General features: G+C 36.9%; 1 protein-coding gene across 6 annotated transcripts in view; it reads right to left on the bottom strand.

Moving 5' to 3' along the window:
- Window positions 1-174: 174 nt before the first annotated feature.
- MAP3K2 (mitogen-activated protein kinase kinase kinase 2) overlaps window positions 175-25,897 on the bottom strand; it is a 50,541-nt gene continuing 24,818 nt past the window's right edge. For 4 of the 6 annotated variants that reach the window (XM_040561864.1, XM_040561865.1, XM_040561867.1 and 1 more), the window contains exons 7-17: window positions 25,386-25,485; window positions 24,276-24,406; window positions 21,180-21,259; window positions 19,168-19,235; window positions 16,987-17,082; window positions 14,226-14,432; window positions 13,354-13,502; window positions 11,427-11,558; window positions 10,047-10,176; window positions 8,855-9,032; window positions 175-7,097 (exon numbers count right to left, since the gene is read on the bottom strand). In XM_040561864.1, coding sequence (XP_040417798.1) covers window positions 6,872-7,097; window positions 8,855-9,032; window positions 10,047-10,176; window positions 11,427-11,558; window positions 13,354-13,502; window positions 14,226-14,432; window positions 16,987-17,082; window positions 19,168-19,235; window positions 21,180-21,259; window positions 24,276-24,406; window positions 25,386-25,485 — 1,497 coding nt within the window. In that variant the 3' untranslated portion in view covers window positions 175-6,871. The other 2 variants (XM_040561868.1, XM_040561869.1) reach the window with 2 other exon arrangements.

Here is a 25,897-nt window from a genome sequence, read left to right on the forward strand (position 1 = left end):
GGGGAGCGCGGGCGGGGCGAGGCGAGCGGAGAGGCGGGAAACGGCGCTGAGGGGAGGGGCGGCGACAGCGCCGCCATGGCTGAGGTAACTGGGGCTGGGGGGAGAGGTTGATTTATTTTTTTTTTTTTTCTTTTTTTTTAATATTAATACAAAACTCTTAGGCAGACGGCTGTCCCTACAGTGTTTTAATATATTTCTAAGTACAATTCGTGTCTGATTCTGGAAATACAAATACATTTTGAATGGTTAAAAACAAAAAATTAAAAAAATATTCTGAACATCAGCCAGCTGAAAATATATTCATCTAGTAAATTATCTCTCAAAGCTTTTATATATTTAATTATTCTAACTAAACATAGTACCCTTAAAAAACAAGTTCATAAAAATGTAGAAATGAAATTGTGGAATAAGATTACTGGGATATATACACACACAGTCACCGCAGACACAGAGGGAACTGGTAAGCGACGCTCGGCTCCTGAGTTCCTCGACCAAGATAACCATAGGCTAGTTTTTTAATTTTTTTTTCCTTTTTTTATACACAAGATATTCCATGTAAAGCAGCAACAGCAGTGCAGTTACTGATAGCAACATCTCAAAAGTAATAAAAAACCATACATCCAGACAGTAGTACATTGCACACACACGTGATTCTCATACACCCATCAACAATTGGTCAGAGTATTAAATCAGTGTACAAATTAAATATTTCCAAAAATGTGCAAAAAAGTCAACGTTGATAGAAAAAAACACCTTTGTGTACATACATTACAAACTGTGCCCAGCATTCAACTGAGAGTAAAAACATTTACAGTGAGAAACTGATAGATTAAATAGAGAATTTAATGGCTACATAAAAATGTACATTAGATCAAGAGAAAATTTACAAATTTGTATTCATAGCTTCATGAAAACTAAAAGTCTACGTTCCGATTTACCTAAGTCTCCTCCACATATATACAGTGATATTCCTTTATACGACTCCTGTGAGGTCTGAGATGACAGACGCTAGGCTTTGATAAACCGTTAAGATTTGGGGGTGACGCCACCTTTACACTGCTATTAATGAGAAACAAACACTAGCGAACTGGCAATCCAATGCTTATTCAAAAAAAAGAAAACACAACCTTTGTTTTTAAACCCACGTTAAATAACCACTGGGGAAAAGGATCAGCTATTATTGGGGTAAGAGACACGAACAACCTCTGAAATATTTCCTGGGAATATCCACTTTGGAGTTAAAGTGTCCTTTTCCTTGTATCTCCTGACAGAAGACCCTGACCTCCAATCCTCATCAGTGGACTCAAAATAAGGCCTGAACCCTAAGATACAAATTTAATGTATTTTAATCCAGTTCCTCTCCCTTTAAAGTAAATTTATGAAAACCTAAGACCTAACCAAAGCGAGACTGCTCGCATTGTTTCTTTGAAGGATGACAAATTTTACTTTCTCCATCCATCCTACCCCTCAAGTACAGGTATGTATCTATTGCTAGAAAAGCCAGGCAGTTGCTGTGCATGGTGCAGGCAGGGCCATGCCCCCTGCAGGGGGCAGGGGGTCCCGCAGAGCCACCCGAGCTGCTGCACCCCACTTCACGGCACGGGGCTGGGCACTAAAGCTGCACCTCGTCAGCTCCGGCCCTAACGGGGAGCTCTCAGTGGCCACCACCTAACCAGTATTTAAGTTATGCCAATTAGAAAAATAAACTGAGGGGTTGGAAATGAAAAGAGTTCCTTTGTATTCCGATGAAGAGTAGTGATTTAGCAACCAGGCTGGTAGCTCTTCTGCCCCCTCTGGCGTGGGTTTGTGGCTCCTCCTGAAGGCAGCGTACACCCAGGTAGCTGTGGGTGACATCTGGCTCTGGTGTAAAGTGAACTCCTTCCCAGCAGCTTTGAAAAGTTCTTACTATGGTGCACAGAGCAATTCAGGTCACAAATCTACTTATCTTTATGGCGTTCCTCAAATGTCCCAAAGCTCAAGCCTGGCTACAAAAAGTCACCAGGTTTAGTCACCAAGCTTATGCCTTATTTTTAGAATAACAAAAATAAGATTAAGTTAAAAAGAGTTAAAAAACCAAACCTTTCCTTTAAATGCTGTCATGAATTTTGTGCATCAAAACAGCAAATATAAACACCCAGATATTTTAAATATGGGAGGTGTCTATCTACTAGTACCTGCTTTATTCAGTTAGCAATAAGCTTACTGGTGGATATATAAGTATGTGTATCTATAAGTAACAGTACTAATCCATGAAACATCGCTTTTGGCTATACGTATATGGGAATAGAAAAGCTTTGGTAATTGTATGTGGTTTTACACTGCAGGCTTGTCATTAACACAAGACAGCAAGTTACCAGCAAGAAATGATACCGGCAGTAACACTTTTGCTTTTCCAGAAACACCATACAGACTTACATTCAAGCACACAAATTACGCTTTTCTATATGCGTGACAGATTTTCAAGATCAAAAAGAAATTAACTATAAATAACTGTAGATCTGACCAATTTGCTCAAGTCTCTGAAGCTGCAGTTACAGTTTGCTCTATGTCGTCTGAAAGAATGGCTTGCTATACTGCGCTGTACCTACAGGTGCTGCAAGAAGGCTTTCAGTCAAGACAACGGCAGGATTAGGATTTTCCAAAAAAGAAACAGGAAAGAATTTAATGGGAACAATGTCAACTTCACTGAGAAGTCTGCTGATTTGCTTAGATAATATTCCTGTGTACTGAAATAAACAACTTTTATTACAGTACCACGTTTACTAACGTACCAACTAGAATTTCACATCACTAGGAAGCTAAATCTCAGCTGTAATTGTATTTCTGTGAATGGCAACAAGTCTTTTCTGTGGTATGCATAACAGTATACAGTCTCCAAAATGCAAGTATGAAACCTGTGCGAGCATAGGAAGCGCTCAGGAAGTGCTCCAAGAATCACTTTTTAAAATTCTCAGTTTAAAAGTCTGCAGCAGATTATAGCTAAAGTACACTTTTTAATGCAGTTATGTGAATTCTGGTTTGGGCACTTCAAAATATACTCTAATCCCGATTTGGTGACATGGAATTGTATGACAGCCGTAACATTTCAATATGGTGTTCAAGAGGAACAAAGTTAAGGCATACAGATAAAAAGGCACTACCTAAGGAAAAAAAAAACTACACAAATGAATAACTTTTCATTTTGTTATAAAAGACTGTTAGGCTGCAATTGGAATCGCAAATTTGGTTAAAAATTTAAGACTAAATTTAAACTGTCAAGAAGTCGATGTAAATTGAACTAAGTTATTAGATCCATACTTTAAGTTCTTGCATGGATATTTCTACCACCTAAATTAAAAATAAAACTTGCTCTAACATGACTGTTAGTTTAACAGGACAGAGTCCCACCATTAAAAGCACATTACAGAAATAGCTTAACTTTTGTTACTTAATGTGTTAAAACAGACAACATAAAATTAATTAGCAGATAACTAAGTCCTTTGTAAATACACATACAGTGAACCTTGATTCTTACTTTTGGGGAGCATAGCTCCATCGTGGCATTTACAGAAAAGCAAAACATATCCTTGCAAGAGCACTATTTTCATGGGCATTTTCTGGTAATTGGATTCAACAATTAAGAACAACTGTTGATTCTAAAATGTTGGTGTCTGCTAATAAGATACCAGCAGTTGTGAGCTGAGAAGGGACCTCGTCTCGGCAAACCTCCTCCAGTGGAGTTTCAAGCATCCAATTCCATGCACCCTCTGGAATTTTAGAGCTCGGGTTTGTCCATTACCACGCCAGTGGTCAACAAAGTGTTGTGCAGACACTGTACACAGAGGCATTACATTATTTAATACAAATTGTCTTACTGCATTACCCCAACACAACGACGTTGAAGCGCAACATGCAAGGGGATAAGTATTAGCTAACCTTTTGGTAAAAGGTCTGAATTAGCTTCATCATTACTTCTAGCTCAAAGCATTTATGTTGATAATCATCTAAATTTACTCTAAGTTGCTTAGGTCAGTAGACAAATTCTCCATTGAGTAAAAAGAAAAAAAACACCACAGCTAAGGCCTAATCCTGGTCAAGGTAATAAGGTTTTACTAGCATTGCTGGAGCTGACAAAAAAGTTGTCCTTATTTAAGAAGCGCTGTCTTTACTTCAGCAGCTTTCTGATATGTCAAAGAAAATAAGGAAAACACATTCTACAAATTATTTTTTTCTGGTTCCAAAATGCTTACCCTTGTCATGACTGAATGCCGTTTTTAGAAAAGGCACAAAAGCAGCAAACTCAATTATTCAGTAATTAAATTCACAATGAGAAAGTGGTATTGCAATATACATCAGCCAGCACTGTCTCACAAAAAGGACACAGTATTAGAAAACTAGATTCTGAAAATTTTCAAGCTTCAGAGAGTGCAGTTTCTTTTTAGAATAGTATCTTTAAATGTTATGAATGCTACAGATAAACCTGGTTACATTTTCCCTTTAATGTTCTTTTTTGGTAATACAAAATTTCCTTTTCAGGTATCACTGTCCACTACTGATTTTTATATACATTTTCACCTTGGTTTTGGTACCTTCTTGATCTGCTTGAAATCAATCATTTCGATTATATGATCTTTAAATTAGCTACATAAACTATTAGGCTCTACATTAACCCTCCCGCCCCTGCTGTCACTACATTTTGCTTATAAAGCAAAGGTCCTTTACAGCAGAGCACACACACATTCTTCTTAAAGTCTGCTTTCGTAGCTTTTATCTAGTGACAGAGAGCCCCCGACCCACCCCCCACCCCCCAAAAAAAGTCAGTACAAGCAGACTTTCCTTTCAGCCTTTTAAGTTTTCCCTGGTCAGGATTGTCCTTCCCATGCTCAGAAAACCTTGCACGGTTGTGTACCCTGACTGAGAAAATGATAAACTGGGTACAATGCTCACAAACTGGAGGCCACCACTCTCAGTGTCAGGAGAGGTGGCCCAAAATTCATTCTTACTCCACTACAGGTAAAGTGATTAGGATAGATCCATACTCCTGCTTATGCCCTTGTACAAAATTTGGAAGTTAACAGGATAAATTCAGAAATCTCATGAGTTAATTAGCATGAGAATAGGTAAATTTATTACTCTGTCTCCATGTATTTCATAATTCTGGTAGTCCTCTAAAGATGCAACACAGAGCGGAGCCTGGGGACAACAATGTAGAGTCTTGTTAGAGTGAACAAGGTTCACAGCATCAGCCTGCTCTGTTTTTATAAAACAACAAAAGCAAGCAATGAATCATCCAAACAGTATACATTAATTCAGTTCCGTAGTCCAATAATTTATTTCCAAATTCCTTTTTAAAATTATTTATGTTGTGTTCTTCTACACAAATATGAGAGCTTGACTTTTCTGGTGTGAAATTTGGTTGTTAACTATACCTGATCAGTACCTGGCCTTCTCTATTGAGAAGGACTATTTCAGAGTTTTGCCTTTGTTCTTTTATTATTCTCTTTGAGAAACAGAAAAAGTGGATTAATGTCCATTTTATGGCAGTTGGAAATCTGAAAAAACACCGATCAAGTGGGTTATCGGGCTACAGTAATCCCGCTCGTGTTATTCAGTTGCTGGCGCTCTGCACTTTTGGCCTATCCTTCATACAATCTTTTGTGCTGTGCCTCCTTGTTCATTGTTGCCTCATGAGAAGTATAACTGGAGTCTTATCTTTCTCAGTGACTTACTCCTAGTGTTAAAAGCAGTCTAATTTTATTTTAAGAATTGTCAACACATCCTAGATGACTGAACTGTGTTACTAAAGCAATGCTTATAGTGCATAATGGGAATAATTTTATATTATTCAGGCACTTGATGTTGACACACATTCCGTCCCAGCGCCCCTCGACAGCTTTGAAGACGTTATTTCCTACAGGTCATTCCGAATCGTGTAACATACATACTGCAGAAGGATTCGTCACTCCTCTCCCCCTCAAACATTTGTGGGATTGTGGAGGAGAACTCTCTTGACACCACTTATTTCTTACCTAAGGTAATTATCTCCCTCCAAGCTTATGCAACAGAGGATTCTCTTTGGCAGATACAGCAGGAGACATTCTCCCAATTATTTACATCCAACAGCTACCTCTTTTCTACTGCAGAAATTTTCCCCTTACAGTATGCTAGTTCCTAGGAGTCTGGGTCCATGATCTGTTTACCTGTAATTCTTTTCCTATAAGGATAGGATAGTTCTACACCAAAATCTCTAGTACATCAGTGTTGAATTCTTTTTTATTATTATTATTATTTTCTTTTGGTCACATAGAAGTACCAGTCAGACATGCTTTTGTACAAAGAGTTCCAAGTTCTTCCAGCTTTATAATTAACTCTCAGAACCACGTGATCCAGCTTAAATTACAAAATGCTAGAAGTGATTAAAATGTTAAAATATAAGAACTTTGAACTCTCTGTTGCAAGTACCTATAATATAAAGAACAATCACAGAGAGGTAACCTTCTTGTCCTCTAGCTGCATGTCTATTTTTCCCTGCACCCTGAGTCTGTCAGCGGTGTCAGAAAAAGTCACACAGTTCCTGACTATCCAATCATTTGTCTTTTTTTTTCCCCATTTAAATAAGGAACAAATATGTACTAAAGTGCTTTATCTACACGAACCACATCAGTACATTACAGAAACAAGAAGTTCTAGTCCTGGTGGGAGCAGGGAAGGGAAGATTCTTATTTTAGATACAAAATTCAGATTGTTTACAATCTAAGTGAAACAAAGATTCAAGAGAATGTGTTCTCTCTCTTGTCTTTTTTTCTCCTTTTTTTTTGTAAAAGATAAAAAATAAAAGTGCAGTCAAATAGAAAATAAATGCAGTAGATGCAAGCTGAGTTGAGGCAGGCTGTTAGTGATAGTGTGCAAACGTGTGTCTTAGCAGTTCATCTGCAAATGGTCGCAACTTGGCCTCGATAAAAATCCTTTTCAAGAAATCCCGAGCATGGTCTGAGACATGAGGTGGTAACTGGGGATTGGTTGGCTGAGTGGCAATCTTAAAGATGGCAGCCATAGCTTCGAATTCTGCCCACGGGGGCTTCTCAGTGAGCATTTCTACCACTGTACAACCTACGCTCCTGAAACAGAGGCAAAATGAGACAGCAGGTTACAACAGAATCGTGCTCTCCTGGGAATGCAAGAAACATCAGGTCGCTGCTAAACACCATGGGCACGCAGGGTCCTCTTAACTCCACACAGCAACAGCAATAGAACACAGCCATCCGCTGCCTCAGGGTAACCCAAATCTACCCGCGGCTTCACGTCCTTACTTCACCAGGCCCAGAGCCGCTACCTCAGAGAAGAGTTACCCAGGTATTTCTCTGGACAACACTGCCTGGGCTGCGACCCCGCCGCCCCGCAGGTTCACGTCTCAGCGCTCAGCAGGCTGACGCAGGCCAAGAGCACCACGCAAGCCTGGCGCTCCAGCTCTTCAGACACCTGCAGGATTTGAACGCACTTGAAAGCTTTCTTGCTCATTAAGTCCTAATGGAAATGCAGAGCAACAGGAATGCTTGAAAGGCAGAGTACACTGTGCATTTTGCTAGCTCGTTAGAAATGCACAACTTGTCCCCAGTTAGTGGGACAGAAACATAACATGGAAGATAAAAAGTTTAAAACCATCCTTCAGTAGCATCTTCCTCTTTTAGCTAAGGATACTAAAATAGACTGTGAAACAAAGTTTTAAGATCTTAAACTATCTTTGTATACAAAGCTGATGTTTAAATGATTTATGAAGGCAGAAGGGCATGCAAATGTCCAGGAAAAGTCTGTTCCATAAGCCCTGCAATATCAGCCTCTTCCAGTAACACACGGATGATACTGCCAAATGGAGAGGTTGGGCGAATTTCTCAATTTCCAAGAAGTTATTTGGTTAGACAGAGGCTCACTTCTTTACACAATAACGATTTACTGAATGACAGAAGTCTCACTTCAGTATTTCTTCTTAGTTTTAACCATAATTTTCCCCATCAGAAAACAAGCATTGACCTTGGTACAAATACTTCAGCAACGAACAAGTCAAATGCCAGTCGTTCTATCATTCAAGCACAGCAGAATAATTAAGAAGTGGTCTGAAGGAGGCTAAGTGAATTTTCCTGACACTAAAAACATTGCTGTTGGTTGGATAGAAAGTGGTTTCTTTTAAAACACAAAGTGTTACTGCTGCCCCTGCACATCTACTGCTGCCTACCCATTCCTCCATGTTCAGAGCACACACAGTGTAAGGAGTGTAACGGCCAAAAGGATCTGTCCATTGGGCCTGCGCTAAGCTACGCTATGCGATGTGTTACACTATCTCAAATGTTTGTTTTGGAAATTTATCTTTCCCTTTTGTAAGTTATTACATTTTTAAGAATTAAAAGACCTCCCCTCTCCCCCCGCACCCAATCTCCCATTTAAATCTGGCTAATTTATTCCTATGTGCTCATGTTTTAAGGGAGCAGCATTTCATTTTAATGCTTTGCATTGGAGGTATTTCAGTGATAAAGTTCAATTAAGCAAAGTATTAATTTACAGGACACTGACTTTACTGATGCTTCAGAGCTTTACATGTTGCTTTCACCCAGTACCTCTGCAGGATTTACAAACAGTCTGTTAATCCTAACTTCATGCAAGGTTGGTTCACAGGATTCTCTTATGATCCCTAAATCAACAGGCTCAGGAACTGCCAAACCAACAATTCCCAGATGTCAGCGTTACACGCTCCAAACGCGACTGCCAGTGCTCACGCTTGTCCCCTTCTTCAGCTTAAACCCCAGAACAAAACACTCCAACTCTGGATGATAAAGAGCCCGTTCTGAAATCATGCACTTTGGTAGAGAAGTTTGTAACATACCAGATGTCTGCTTTTCTGCCGTACCCTTCTCCACTGATAACTTCTGGACTCATCCAGTACGGAGTTCCTGTGACAGACTTCATTCCTGTACCAGACAGACAGATAGTCTGGAGTCGTTTGCTGGCACCAAAGTCACCCAGCTTCACATTGCCTGCTGAATCTCGCAGAATATTTGCTCCTGGAAGGAAAAGAACACTTTGGTGTTTTTTTTGTTTGTTTGTTTTTTTGTTTTTTTTTTTAGAGGAAGCAACTTGGATTCAGTGATGCAGTGCAAGATAGCTCTAGGGGTCTAGAGCTTCCAGAGAATTTCTCTGTTCATTCCTATTACTTTACTCAGAGGTTCAGTAAGATGGATTGCTCCCGTTGTTTTGCACCCTAGGCCTTTTCCAGGAAATCTCAGTCACTCTGTAAAGCCTTCCTGACAAAATGAAATAGGAAATTTTCACACTGCTACAAATGTCTTGACACTGCATTAAAGCAAAATCTTAAACGATGTCACTGAGTAGCTCAAAACACTTATCTGCATAAGCATGCAAAAAATGTCATTGACATTCAAATATTTTTTGGAAAATACTATTGATACAAAGCAACAGGAAAACCATAAGTGTTTAAGGAAGACACGGGTGTTGTTCCACACGAGTATTCGGCACTTCACCATCTTCTCACATATTCATAATGTGCTTTTGCAGCACTTCCAAGTTACCTATCTCTATCTGAAAAAGTAAAGGTATCAGTTTCCTGGCAGGAAAGTGGAAGAAGTCTGAGTCATTTGGGTCAGGCAAGTCACCTCGGCCAGTCACTTCTTGTAACAGTGAAGTGCTGGGTAATTTCTGTGTAATTGATAGAAACAAAACTGTAAAAATAAATATTTTCAACTCATGCTGCTTTCTTCTGCATACTCTATTTGTAATTACATGATCTTTTGATATATTCAAACTACTTACGCTAAAATAAAATCAGAACAAAATTTATCATGAATGCATTGCAGATGGAGACAAGGGAAACATTTTCAGAAGTCTGCTAGAACAGACTCATTTTACAACAGTGACAAGAATAAACACTGGAAAGCAATCACATTGATACCAAGTCAGTATTTTGGTATCTCAAATTTAATTAAATTTTAGTGAAAAGGCAAGAAAATAGTTCATAGTGAAGAGCACTGAGCTGTACACAGAACTATCCTCCTTCTTACCTTTAATATCTCGATGGACAATCATATTACTGTGCAAATAGTGAACTCCTTCCAAAATCTGTCGTGTATATTTACGAGTCACATTCTCTGTGAGTGCTCCGTATGATTTTAATTGGTCTTTGATGGAACCCTACGGCAAAGAAGTATGAAACACTGTAACATTTCCAGGATCACAAGCGGCCTAACACTACTGCTGTTAAACTTCAATGAAGATTATGCCTGAAATGCAGACATTTCAGGACTTTCTAGATCATCTTAAAGCACAAACATAGTTTTGTCTCCACTGAGAAAAATAAATACTTTTACTCAGAAGAGGCTGAACAGAGAAGTCACGTATTGAAATATGAAGCTATTAACTTTACGACTATCAAGTAGCTGAATAGTGCCAGCATGTTGTACAGAAAAAGAGAACAGCACTATTTGCAGTCAAACACCACTCTCAGTTCTTTTGATGGTTGAATGATGATACTCAAGTCAGACGAAACAGATGGTGTTTACACGGGCTAGTTTATACTTGGGGGAAAAAAAAGTTGTCAAGAAAAACATCACAAGTTGGAAGACAGTGCTTAAAGTGTTGGCTTAAAATAACGTTAAGTTAAAACCTCATGGTTTTGTCACTATCTTTGTATAACCTAGCTCTGCTAATCACAGATTACTTCTGTGGTACTGTCTTTCAAATGTCAGAAGAACTGAAGAATCCCCCCAAAACAAAGCCCAGAACTCACCTGAAGGAAAAACACACACTTTTCTTCTGTGGAGTCTTACAATGAAGTACAATGCTGTTACTATTCAGAAATGTAGATCCTATGTTTTTATAAGAGCACATTTTATTTAGCTCTGTCTCCACTTGGTGAGAAAATTAAAATCTACAGTTTTCTAGCCTGAATGTGTTTTTACCAAAACAGTGAAAGTAGAACAGTTCAGCATGTTCATGCATTCAAGTGCCATGCAAGAAACAGAAAAAACACAACCAAGATTATTTTCCGTCTGTACCTATTCCCACACCTATCTTAGCTACCTTTCCTTTTTTCAGAATAATTGAGAATAGTTGAGATGATGACTACTCAACAGCACAAGGTGAAGCACAGTAAAAAGAAATATTACAATTCAAGGAAATCCAAGAGTTTAAGAATAATGCTATTTTTTTCAAAGACAACGCTAGGCACTTCTCATACCAAAATCAAATGCATGGTACAAACCACACCAATTCTGAAAACACAGAGAAGACAGAGTGAGACTGCTGTAAGCATTTTTTGGTACCCATCTTTGGCTATCGTTTAACTTGAATATATCTTTACTATCTATGTGCACTTCTGCAAAAGCCGTGCTTATCACATCACGTAGAAACGATGGTTGAACTGGACTGGTTCTCTTGCTTACCCCAGGCATATATTCCATGAATATAGAGAGGGTCCTTTCTGGTGGGTCTCTCAAGAAGCCGTAATACTGAACAATTCTTTCATGCAGCAGATTTTTCAGCAGCTGAATCTCACATTCAAGTGCATTTACTTCCTACAAGGAAAAAAGCAAACAAGATTTACCATGGTCATTCAGTAATGTTAAAATAATGTTCTGGCTTTTTATTTTATTTATTTTTTTAAGCAGAACAGTATGTACTGCTGTTCTGAAAGGATATGTAAACTAAGTAGCAAAATGCTCTTGGAGGTTACGTAAAGTTTACACATTTTGTAATCAGAAAATAACACCATTAGTTTGAGGGAAATAAAGAAAAAAAGATGCATTTTCTATAAATTGTTTGCCGTTATCTCATTGTATTTCTAATTTTGTTTGAAGTTATATCTGTTCCAGAGCACAAATATCAAGATGCGTATCAACTCACCGATCCTTATGCAACATATCACAAAACTTCCATTTAATTTTTTTTATTTTAATTTTTTTTAAAGTTCAGTCTTTCTACTGAAATAATTAGCCTTATTTCTCAACTTTTCCAGAATGTCAACTGACAGACCATACTTTAAAAATGCCTCTGAGGACTATTTTGATATTGTAGTCATGAAAAACAATATGCAAATACATTAACACATATGGTACTTTCTCCAGAACTAACCTAATTACCAAAAATTTTGCAAACAGAAGATATTTTGAAAGACTCTACAGTAAGATGTTAAAAACGTTACTAACCCACAAAGTCAAACTTCATTCTATTCCAGATTTCACCCAGAAGCCTTTCATTAAAACTGACTTATCCATCACAGAGTATTGCTGATACCCTCATACTTCTGAAGTTAGAAGGAAAACGTTTTTTTGACATTGAAAGGTACACATTACAAAATAATATGGCAAGCAAGGTCGCAGAACTGTTGCCACTGGAGAGACTACAATATTTTATCTGTAACACTTCTGAAACAAAGTCAGTTGTGCTGTGTATTTCTAGAGTAGTTGGTGTTGCTACTTGATTAAAAACGTAACAACAGAAATGATTCTTGGCTCTTCTCCTTGACCCTACATCACAAATAGCAGCAAGCATCACCGGTAGCCACTCAATTCTGCAGCAATGCTTACAACCTCTGCTTGCTGGCCTTGCTCACCACTGTATAAAACACAGTCCTAATCCAGGAAAAATAGTAATAATTCTTCCGTCCTGCTAAAAGCAAGAAACATGACTTGGAAAAAAAGAAATGGAAGATTGGTGCTATTTTAAAGTAGTTACTCTTAAGTGTCCAATACTTTTAGAAGGACAAGTTCAATTTTAGAGAGAATAAACTGTCAAGGAAAGTTTAGCTCTTCAGAGAAAAACATGGCCAAAAGCAGTAGACAATCCTGATGTGCGAAGCTTAGCAGATCCGCCCCCAACTCAAGCCGAAGATTTAATAATTTAAATTAAAAACTGAAAAGATTTTTAAAAAGAAAAAAAAAAGGAAAGAAAAATCTCATACCATCTTCAGAGCCAAACAAAAAAACCCTTAGAATTTAATTTCAGGAACACTTAAATTAGTGCAGATTTTCTGTTTGTATGTGGAATGTGTTTTAATTCCTATACTAGTACAAATACACAATGCTCTGAAGTAGGTGATTATTTATAAAGAATTGCTTAATTTTAGAGACCAAGACTGCACCAAATTAAATTATGTGTTCACTGAATGAGGATATATATGTCTGAAAATTTTAAAGTGTGATGTAACATTAAAATCAGGTAACCAAATTCTTTGATGTATTAACAAAACAGGATTCCTAACAAAGACATGAAAACACAGTGTTTTAAAACATCATCCCATTCAAGGAAAGGAACAGTTTAGCACAGAACACAGCACTTCAGTAGAAGCCAACTCTCTTCTGTATCACTTACCTTGCTGGTTTCTGGACTATCAGGATCAAACTGGACTTGCTTAACAGCCAGTTCTCTTCCGGTATCAGCATCGTAACACAGATACACTCTGCCAAATGCACCTTGACCCAGCAGTTTACCAAGTCTCCAGTTAGTTGGAGCTCGTGGTGCTGAAAAAAATAAGTATAGTTCTGGTTTTCAAGTGAGTTTGTTATTCGGCTGATTTAAAGAAAAACACAACTCAAATACATAGTCTTTAAAAAAAGTTTTCTATATTTTTCAACAACAGTGTGTCCTGAACTTCCCCATACAAATTACAAAGATAATAACGCTTTCTATAAGATGGAACACGAGGTACTCTAAATTTATTCAAAAAATAATAATTTCTTCTAGAAATATATATAAAGTAGTTAGTAACATCGAATCTGAAAAACAAAGCATATTATACAAACTTAGTAACTATTTTTTTTAAAATCAAGGCGTAATTAAAATCCATCAACTACTGAAGTCATCACAAAGTATATTTGTTCCACCACAAATAAAAAACAGTACCAATTAAGACCAACAATATATCAGAAAAGTTGACCAACATCAGCAAAAATAAATAGTAATTGTAATCTGTGACCCTTCTCAGGTCCTCAAAAATCTAACACATCAAAAATAGTTTTACAGTGATTTGTTATCACAGTTGTATGTTCCATGCAAAAATCTACGTGAAGGTTGGCGCAGTAAGCAATGAAAAGACTGCAGAGCCTACAGACTTATTTTTTTCTATTAGAGAGAAAAACATTACTTATCACATACTTATCATTTGATGACATGCTTAGTTTTGACACAATATATTCAAAAGGTAAGAGAGTTTACAGCAGAGTTCACAAAATTCCTTAACTTACAGCGACTTGGTGGGCTGATGTCCATCACTGACAAGGTAGGATTGTCTATGTCACTTCCCCTCCTCCTCATTCTGTTATCTTCATATTCTGGCGTAAAGACGCTGCTTCCGCTACTGGTGCTCAGCGAGTGATCGGTGGGACTGAAACTAACCGGTGATCGGAAGCTGTTCCCCTGAGTCCTTCTGGCTCTTGGAAAAGTTTTACGACCTTCGGAGTTATACAGGAAAAAAATTATGCTACACTGCAAAAATATACTCCTGTGTAATTTATGTATGCAAATACTTTGTGAATTCCACTTAATGTAGTTCAAGTTTTCTACGCCATATGATATACGCAATGATTATAGAATTTACTGGTCTAACTTTCAGACTAGAAGAAAACAAACATTCGTCAAAGGTGTATGTAGCGATTAGGCAGAACAGTTAATTTAAAGTGTCTGAAACTGGGAGCAGCATACAAATGACAGTTTTTAGAACTTTTTTAGAACTGTTCTGAAGTTTAACTGCCATGCTTCAGAAACCTGTGGGGCTGTGAGGGCAGGAAGGAAAATGCCCTGCCTCCATTTGTATTGCTCTGTTAAGATGCAAAGAATAAACTTCTAATAAAAAGAAGAGAAAGAGAGAGAGAGAGAGAGAGAGAGAGAAATGTTTATGTTCCTATGACGCCCAGGCTAACACATTCACCCTTTTATGAAAATAAGAATCAAAAGTAGAGGAAGATCTACATTTGGAATCAGAGGGAAGACCACAAAATAAACATCCCAAACATTCCATGATTCATAGATAGTTACAGCATTCAAATAAAAAAAGGACATTGATATTCAAAAAGGTCAATTACAACCAGATGCTTAACACGATGTCAATATATTTAGGTAACAAACATTTTTAGGTCTGCATGGTTTGATGAAGTTTCTTCCTAGGGAACTCAAATAATGAATCAGACACTCCTTCAGCTAAGTCTTATGCTGGAGAGGGAGTTTCCAAGGGACTGAAGGCAGATGAAACATCTTTGAAAAAGCGGACTCAGATTTATACATGAGTCAGATCAATTTCAATTCTAAGATAAATACGGGAACAAACTATTAAGCGGTTTTATAAACTACTGAGAAGATAATAAGGTGAGAAAACAGCCCAAATTGATTTTTCACGTGTATCTTATCCAATTTACCCATTTCATAAGGACATTCTCATAAGCCAATTAATGAATTGTTGCATAGACCAACTTATTGTGAAATGGATGCCCAAGACAGACTCTGAACAGTTACCAGTGATGTCTCACCCAAAAGAAAATAATTTAAGTGGACACGTACAGCAGGTTACCTTCAGTTCACGTCCTTACACTATTTTTAACTGAGATATATAAATATATATGATTGAACAGAGTACACTGAAATACTGCAAGTGACATCAAGAGTGGCTTAAAAGAGAAATCAATTTCAAAAACCACAAAGTGAAAAATAATTGGCTGACTAACAGTAATGTAAGAAAAGGATATGGGAATTGTAATAGACCATAGACCAAACAGGAGTCAGTATGGTGACTGAAGGAAAAATAAAGTGCCATTCTGGAATGCATTAACAGGACTGTTGCATACAAAGTCATGGTTACACCCTGTTATACATAAAGCAGCCACTAGAAAAGCCTCAGCTAGAGTACTCTATTCAGTTTTGGCCACCACAAGACTATAGAGAAGAGACCAGAAAAAAAAAAAAAGGGCCTTTCAAAAATGCTTGAGGAAAGGTTTGAAAGAAGAAAGCTAAGAAGAAACAAAACAGATGGTTGTGTGACATAACTTTACATACGGGCAGTGATTTTTTCCACTGTGTTAAAATGGACTAACTAGTTACTTGTTTCATGTGCAGGAAAAATGATTTAGGAGACAGAGAAAGGTAAGTGATAAGCAGATTATATAGAGAGCTATCTAAAGCAATGCAGTATCTCTTCTCTTAAGAGTCACTTTAGAGTTTACTTGAGATTCAGCGTGACAGATGAGAGTCGATTTAATCCTGCCTCAGAACAAGGGACTGGATCAAAGTTGCCTTGTTTTCAGTTTGGTATTTCTATGATTTCCACAGCAGAATTCTGTTTATTGCTGTAGTCATTCCAGACTACAAACGAAAGCATCAGGTCTCTGGAGAAGTTTCTTCTTAGCACACTGAACTAGTGAGATACTCTGAAGTCAAAGAATCCTTCAGCTGCTCCTCTCTCCTTCCTTTTGAAATTCAAGATGTGTTGAATTTAACTGAATGTCATTACTATCCAAATGTGGGTTTTGACCACTTCAATAAACATCAGTCTTGCATTCCAGCAATTTATTCCAACAGTTGATTTTTAATTCTCTGTCAAATTGTCTGCTCTTCAATTTTATTTTCTCTTAACTGGAGAACATGTTAACAGTAACTCCATTTAGAATGTGGTGTTTGTGGGTGGTTTTTTTGAGCAAAACAAGAAATGACTAACTTTGGATAGGAAAGGGTCACAAAGGCATACACTGGGTGATTTGTGAAAGATATAAAAAAAAGTTCTATCTTTGGTCTGTTCATGAGTCATGAATTCTGTAATCCATAACTTTACCAGAGGTGAGACTACTCAGCAGCTCTAGAAATCATTAGAAGTTTATCAAGCAAGTTTGGGGAAAGAAGTTAAGTTCTCCATTTCTTCAATACTTTGTTTTATTAAGATTTTACTAGCTGAATTTTCTTTTTCAGTTTTTAAGAAGAGAAAAACAGGTTAAGTTGAATGCTTGCAGTATTTACACTTACCATCATTGTAATCTTGTTGATGATATGAAATATGGTATCTTCGGGGATAAGTCCCCCCCTTTCCAAACTTCTCGAATATTGGAATATCATATTCTACTAGAAAATAAAAAGATAAATTTCAAAATTAAAAATACAACAAAAGGCATATTAATCAGTTTGGTATTATAATTTTAAACTTAGAGGAACATATCAGAGGATATGTTTCAAGTTGAAGCCTCAAAGCAGAAAAGACTATCCCCAAACGACTAACAAATCACTAGAACTAAAAGGACATCCAGCCTGAAATTCCAAAGGATTTCAAGAATATAACTCAAGTTGTTTGTAATCTCTTGCTTAAAACAGTATCAGTGGACTGCAGCATGCCTAGTTATTCTGTTTATTTTTTCTAGAGAAATTCTGGGAAACTATAGTTCAGCTGGAAAAGCAGCAGAAACTACTATAAATAATAAAATTTAAAAATGCATAATACAAAAGTCTGGTAAATGAGTCAACACAGCTTGAATTACTAAAACACGCTGAAAAAAACCTTTATAACCTATGAAGTATTCATGCTATAAAGGCAAAGTTCCTTCATGAATAAGTAATTGGTTAAAGATAAACACATAAGATGGGAGTAAGTGGTCAACAGTACCACAAGAATCTGGGCTACAAATCACACAGTTTAATTAAGCGTGAATTCTCTGGGCAGAACAATGTGAGGTGACAAAATTATCTGAAGAAACAAAGCCAACAGAAGAATTACAGGAAGCCCTTAAGAGTAACTGGTTGGGTGTTAAAATGACAGATGAATTCAATGTAGACTAAAGGACCGTGAGAGAGATTTCCAGGAAAGCAGGAGCTAAACTCTGTCGGCTGAAAAGCAGACTAAATGCAATAAGTCATTAAGACATACTGAACAAAGTTTTGGTCTATTCCTACCACACAGAAAAAGATTTAGAAGTTCAAAGATGACCAAAGATACAAAATAGTATCCATAAGGAGTGCAGGTCTCTACGGTCTAGAAAAGCAACAGCTTAAAGGGAGCCATGAGAGGTCTATAAAAATCACAAGGGGCATACTTCTTTATAAAACACAACAAACCACACAACTTCTTTTCTTAAAATTCTGTTGATGCTGAAAGAGTGTACACAAATTAAAGAGGGAATGTAGAAATTTGTGGAAGAAAAAAATCCATCAAAGTACAAAAGAGTGTTTGCAGAATCTTTAAGCCATACCTGACTGGGAATATATTCTGAGGCAGGAATACTACGTACTCATCTATAGAAGCCTGATACTGCTTGTGGTAGGAGAACAGACTGGGCCAGGTGAACATTTTTTCTAACTCTATAAACTTTTTTTTGTTATACATCAAATAATGAGAATAGATACTGAATAACAAGTTGCAGGATTAGTATGTATCTCCAGGATTCTTACAAAACACTGTCATACAGTTATGCGAATAAACCTTCATAACTAACAAAGTGTGTTAAAATATATAACAACCAAAAAAACACACAAAAAAACCCACCACCAAGCCCATATAGAAAACATCCTGGATTCACTGGAAGCTAGTTATTGTTTGATAGCAAAATTTTATATTGAGGCATGTCCATAAATGTTACCTCAAAATACTTTCAAGGTTACCCATTGCACTTGGTATCCTGAACCACGCACAACAATTTGGATTCAAGCCAGAGCATGGTATGAAAACAACATTAGTGCTGATGATTGATTAATTTATAGGCACAGCACATGGTTCTCCTTCAATCTCGTACTTTGTAGAGCTTTCAATTACAGCAGTTAAGAACACTTAAAAGTGTTCCTCCTTTCACAGAGTAGGAAATGAATGCTCCAACATTAAATAAATTAACAAAGGTTATGCACCAATATAGAGATGGACATTACAGTACAGTTTAACTAACTGTTGTGTGCCCCTACCCACCACATCCTTTGTTCTCTTCAGAGGCAGATATGTTACAACCCTGCTGTTTCACACAATAATTAAAAGAAAATGTTTAGAAGATCTTAAATTTCATTGTATATTTTACTGTGAATATTTACATTGGATTTTGTTGCTGTTTTCCATTACCATAACAAGTTTGTGTAACATAATACCTCTTACCGTGAGCTTCCCTTTTGAGTCCTATTACTTGCAAGAGGAAGTATTTTGGAAAGCTATTATTGTCCAGCAATTTTGCCTACCTGAGAATTCCTGATGATTATCTGGATAGCTCTGTGCTCTTGGCATCCGTGATTTGGGATAGTTGTCTCTAGAAGCGTAAAAATATACAGCAGTTAAAAGTTACTGGTTTAGCACTTAATCTTACTGTGTCACAATTCTTTATGACTGATGAAAGCTTATTGCTATGCAAGCCACTGTATCTGCTTACAAAAGTGGTACAGTTAAAAAATCAAATCAATTAGGTATCAATAATAATCCACTAACAATGGAAAAGCTTCCTTATTAAGCTTAATGTAGTAAGGGAACAACAGACTGTGTCAATGAGTAATGATATGAGTAAAAATCTGAATTAGCACTAATAAAGCTACAAAGGAGCACTGCTGTTTTAACGTTTTTAAGGCTAAACACAAAGGTTTATAGACTGGCAAAATCTCTTATGCAGCTTACAAAAATCCTTAATGAAATTTAACCAAAGAAATGCAGAAGCTTTTAATGCCTCAAGAATGTTTTCTCTCCATGAAAGCCATAGGATTGCTATATTAATTTTACTGAGTTACAGAATGATTAATTATTTTTTTGGTTCTTATATGATCGCATTGTTTCTTGCCTACAGTTGGTATGCAACTCCTAGTGACCAAAAGGAATGGATGGGACTGCAGATCAGGGCAACCAAATACAGTATATTTCTGAAAACATACCAAAACAATCTCCTCTTTTTTCTGTTAAGAACTTCTCTAATAGGTAACAGAAGCTGAATGGTGACACAAAACGTACACCTCTGCACGAAACATTTGAAAGTGGGGTGAAAAAATAAATAAAAAAAGGAAAACAGACTAAGCAGAGATGACAAAACTAGTAAATAAAAAGCAACAAAAAAGTTTCGAAGCAGAAACAGTCAAATTAAGATTGCCTTGTTTCCCCTTCTTCCACTTGTCCCTACCCCATAAAAAAAGCTAAAAATTTGTTGAACTTCTATTCTATTTAGCTACTTTAAACTTTGTATGTATTTAGCCACATCTCATGTCTATTGTTTTGTTTGTGACACGAAGAAATATTATTTAATTCAAAAAGTTATTTGTAAGACCAAATGCATTTCTGTCCTCAAATCATTCTCAAATGAAAAGGTACCGTGGAATACTATAGCTCTAATTGACTGCCATAAGCAATGATACCCGACTTCTTACCTCTCTATTAATGAAAGCATTTAATTAGCAGTATTCCTAATGTAGTAGTTCCAAATAAACAAGGAGCCAATGTGCACAATTTAAGACCCCACTTCATTCATCTGACCAACCAGAAGTCAAACAGAAATGCGTACAGTTTGGGGTACCTGGCAGCTGAGAAACTGTGGGCAGTGATCCTCTCAAAATACATGCATCTCCTGACAGGTCAATAAAAAGAGAGCTCCAGACCCACCACCATACACGCTGCTTCTCACTAACTGACAGGTTTAAACAAAGAAAAATAAGTGGAAAGTCTGCAATGGGAAGAAGTGACAGACTGGACAGTAACTGCAAGGAAAACGAGGGGATTGACTGTTTAAGTCTTAAATCAATTCTACCTCCTTTCCTGCATTGGGTACCCTCACCCTTGGAAAAAGGGGAAGTTCACATCACATAGCAGTACCTAAGAAGTGTAAATTTGATTGATGGGGATGCTCAATGCCGAGGAATACACTTTATATATGCAAGAGTGGCAAAATGTAGTTTAAACGTTTAGTCTATTATTGTAGTATCCAAAATCTAAATTTAGGTTTCAAATGCAAATTTAAAAAGGAAAAGAGAGCTACTTTTTTTTCCTGTGCATTAGTAAACAATTATATTTCGATAAGCTTTTATAAGCAATGCAGTCTATTGCTGTAAATTAAGCAGCTGCCCCTCCAATTTTCATGGCCTGTTCTGCATCTTAGAGGTCTTGGATAGAGAGAAATTTCTAGAAGTTCAGTAATAGCTGTTGCTGGAGAGTTTTTATGTTACAACTGATACATTAAGCAATCTAACAAAGATAAATAATGAATGCAAGTAATTCTTACCCATCTAAAGGGCTGTCAAGTGAGGGACAGCTTCCTGAGCCAGAATTTTCAGGACTGCTCAAAGACAGTGGATCCAGCATCTATTAAAAATACAAATAGGTGTCAGAGCAACAAGTTAAAGTTTTTGTTTTTTAAAATACTTGAAGCTTCTGGCTTTTCAACTCCTAATAAATAAGTTTAAATGTGTATGTGTGTGTATATATATATACACATATATATATATATAAAAAAATAATTACCAGAGAAAAAGTTGGCTGCCATAGTTGAACCTGCAATACATATTTTTTCCCTGAAAGGATTCCATCATTTTCCTCTCATACGAGTAGAATAAAGTTAAAAGTATTTAATCCTCAACAATGGTCCACACGCACCTAGTTGTACTGCTACACTCTTCCTGCATGCACCGTTGACTATTAATATTATAGCGATACCTGCATGAAATTGTCTCAACAGAATAAGGTCTCCAAAGAGAGAAAAAGGTTAGAGAATTTAAAAAAAAAGTGGATTTTGTTGCCATCAAGGAAAAAAAAATCATATATGACACTGATTGTGATGAATGCAATTTGTACAATCTCTGAAGTGATTTAAATTTCACCAACTAGAATTCACACAAAATTGCAGAAATAAAATACTGTAAAAAGCTTCTGAACATCTATCTCTGGTTAAGACTCCAAGCAAGTTATGCAGAATTATAAATAGAACTGAACAGTAGATGGAAGGAGAAAGATGGAGGAACACAAATTATAAACCTTCTTCCCTTTCACCCAAACTAAAATACTGTTTCATATAAAATACACTTTCATCTGAAACTGAAGTTTACAAGAAAAAAAACACAACGAAACAAACACCAGAAACTGATTGCTTCCTGAAGCACTTCTGACGTACTAGTAATCAGTACTCACAAGTTACATGAAATCTTCCATGCATCAGTGTGAAGAAATCATAAAACTGACTATCTAGGCCAGATCCATCACATAACGAAAATAGATACCAACACTCCCTTGTTGCTCAAATTCTAATCTAGAGAAAAGTAAAAAGGATGCTCTTGACAATCAGCTGTTTCTACCAGCTGATGTTCATTTTAGTTTCTCTCTCACGACCTCCCTTAAGTCTTCAGTGTAAGGACTGGCAAATATTACTTCCTTCTCTTTTGCAGTAAAGCAATCTGAAATTTTTACACATTTATTTTTCAAAAGATGTAGAAACAGAATCTAAATCTTGAATATAATACTAATGTCCATTTTACTAGCCTGCCTCTCAAAAACAATGAGAAGCTCACCTGTTGCCTCAGAATGAGCTCCTTCCTGAAATATAACTTTTTTGGTATGTTACACAACATCTGCAATTTTCTATGATTCGGATGACAGTCTACTGCTGTAAATTAAGCAGTTGCCCCTCTGATTTTTATGGTCTGTGCTGCGTCTTAAAGGTCTCGGGTACGTAACTTTGTAAGCACCCATCAAGGACTTACTAAAGAAATAGTGCCGAGAAAGTAAGTTTGTAGTCTACAAACTCAGACACTTAAAATGAACTCTATATTGGGAAGGATTAAATTCACCATACGTTCAACGATTATATTCCTTTTCTATCATGCTGAGCAGTGAGTGCTGAAAGGGAACTAAAACCCTATCTGCTGCCAGATCTATTACCCCTATAACTTAACACAGTGTATTCTAACTGGCAGACCATGGTCCACTTCCCTCCAACCCACCATCTTTTCCCTAGGGGAAGTGTGGGGTCTGAGCGTGAATAGAAGTGCTGAAATAGCTCATCAGAAGAGCAGGGTAGAGCCCTCCACTCCCAAATTCCCCTCCTGTCGGTGAGGCAGGCTGTGACAGGCAGCCTGGTCAGCACTTGCAAAGACGATGCGGCAACTTAGGGGTAAGGGAACAAAGAGGGGTTGTGAGGCCCCAACACCTAAATCCGGACCTGGAGGTTGCTCAGGATGAACTAACCTGGCTTCCCATGGAAGTAAAACTCTTTTACTTAAATTCTGCTGACAGCTCACACGGCAGCTCTTACGTAGCAGGTTACATGTTTAACTACTCTGGAGTGAAAGGACATCCTGGGCCTCTGAGCTCATCTACCTGGCCAGTCAATGGCCAAAACTGACTTTGTCCAGGCCAAAAGCAATGTTTTCACTGAATGAACCCAGGCTGGATGTGACCACGTGGCTGTGATAATGAATAGTACCCCAGTTAGGAGATTCAGTCTCTACTCCCGACTCAACCATGAAAATTGTGCAATTCATTGCACAATCTCTTTGCCTCTATTTTTATTCCATCATCTGTCTCTCATTTACTCAGCTCATAAACCACTGCCTCTTGCCATTTGTGAATACCATGCCAACGTCAACAGGAACTTGAAATGATTTGGGTATGAAGTATTATTTTTTCTCTCCTTAAAATAACTTTCTCCACTGCCAGTTCTGTGAACCATTACATTCCTCCATCTTCCCCTGATGTTTTTAAGAGGAATTTTGATCTTCAGAGAGCAGGATTTTTATAAATACTAAGTGTGCTGGTAAGCCCACACAAATAACACAGGTGAGTAAGGAGAACAAAATATCACATATTTGTGATCACCACACAAAAATATAACAACAAAGTATTTCAGAGCTTATTTACACCAGGCCCATCATCGTCCTCCTCCTCCTACCCCAAAACACTATCAGCTGAGTCCAAATAATTCAGACAGACCCAAACTCATCTTTAAAACCTCCTCTGATTACCTCTGGAAGTTGCAAAACTAATCTTACTTACATACCCTTCTTACTAAAAAAAAAGTTTTTGTGCTTTCCAACATGGACATCTCTTGCTGTAATTTGTATCTTTCACTACTTCATCTATCACGAAAATGAAGAATACTATCTTTCTTTTTGTAGCAACAGATTTAAATAATTGAAGAGACTTACAGAGAAAAAAATAGGTTCTACAAGACTAAATAAGCATAAATATTTTAACCTTCACTTACAGACCACGTTTTCTAGGGCTTTTTTTTCCCCTGTTCTAATAATTCCATATCCTTCTTGAAATAGCAGTATTGTAAATCAATCTCAGTCACAAAACCTTTAATTTCAATAAATCACATACGTACCTGATCCATGCTTTCTGGAATGAATTCGCCCTCACTGTTGATACTGGTGAATGACCCATTTCGGGCCACCTGGTGCAGCTCATCTGGAATGTATCCTGGGGGAGGTGAACTCCTATCGCGAGTATTTGAACCTTTTGAAAGAACAGGGCTAGTAAGAATCTCTTCATTAATTCCAAATCCAGGGTCTTTATTCACATGCTTCATAAAGACTGAGCCTGCCTGGATCACTTACTGTTTTAGAAACTTTCTAAATGCCTATTCAATACAAGCATTTAAAATCCGTAGGCCAGAATTATGAAAATGTGGGAGCAGGATTGCTTCACCTATATTATTTTTTTTTTCTATTTTACGGGAACAGAAGTAAAATTCGTCCATGTAGCCATCTTCTTTTGAAACAAAACAAAAATTCAAACCCTTCTCACCACTACTTTCCCACGTCAACTAATCCTGTCCACCTCTTGACAGTTTCATTTTTTTGTAGAATATTATATCTGCAAGAACATGAATAATTATATTCTTAATAAATGCATAACAAATTAACTCATCTGAAAAAGCATTAACTCTAGTTTCATAATTAAATTTGGAAGCTAACATCACACCAACGTAAAAACATGAATAGGCAAAAAGGTTATATCAATGCCAAAAAGAAAGAAAAAAGTATCTTGAACAAATGTTCACGCATTAAGATTAAAAATATAGGAGTCAAACTGAGCAAGAAAACATGTTCCCATATAAACAAAGGTTTGTTCATTAACTCGTTCCTGTATCTGAAAATTAAGGCAAATATTAACATCTTTTCTGTATACCCACCAGTTAACACAAATAATTCTACATAGGTGTATATGCTTATGGATGATTTTTTTTTTTTGGGGGGGGGGGGGGGGGGGGGGAGGGGGGAGGAATCTTGTGAGGGACAATTTTCTATACTGTACATTAAAAGGTGGCTACCTCTGACTTAAAATTCAAAATTCACTCATCAGAAGACATACTCTATAGTACAGAGTCATCCATAAGTAAGAGAAACAAACAGTCTGTGTTGAGAGCAAGATTTTCATGACGAGAATATTACAAAAGTTCTTACAATTAAAGCTATTAAAATCCATAGCTTACCTACTACAGGAAGCTGCCTTTTTCTCTCTGTGACACCAAACACCGTATTATCTAAAGCTTCCAGAGAGGGTAAGGGTTCCACATTATTTACACTAGGTGACTGAAAAAGAGTATATATTACAGACTACAATTATTACTTTATTCTCCTGACAGTCAAAAAACGTCACAAACTTTTAAAGGCTTTGTCCAAAGTATTCCTTTTTTCAAGGAGTCAAAATGAAATTTGCAAATTTAGATTATTTTTGATATATATTTCAGTAGCTCATTCTTAATATTTAAAATAATTTTCCATATGCACTAGTATACAGGATCCTATCAATACCATGGCTGTGATCTGTTAGATAATAGCAAAAATAACTCAATATTTAACCTGCAGCCACTGTTTCCTAAAACACTGCTACTGTTAGCTAAAACAAGCATTCAATGTATCACAAAAGCACATCACCAGCACGTTACTTAAATAATAGTTTCAAATAACTACAGTAGCTTAAAATTCTATGCACTTTTCAAAT

The sequence above is a fragment of the Cygnus olor genome, chromosome 6 (assembly GCF_009769625.2).
Source record: "Cygnus olor isolate bCygOlo1 chromosome 6, bCygOlo1.pri.v2, whole genome shotgun sequence".
Classification (NCBI taxonomy): domain Eukaryota; kingdom Metazoa; phylum Chordata; class Aves; order Anseriformes; family Anatidae; genus Cygnus; species Cygnus olor.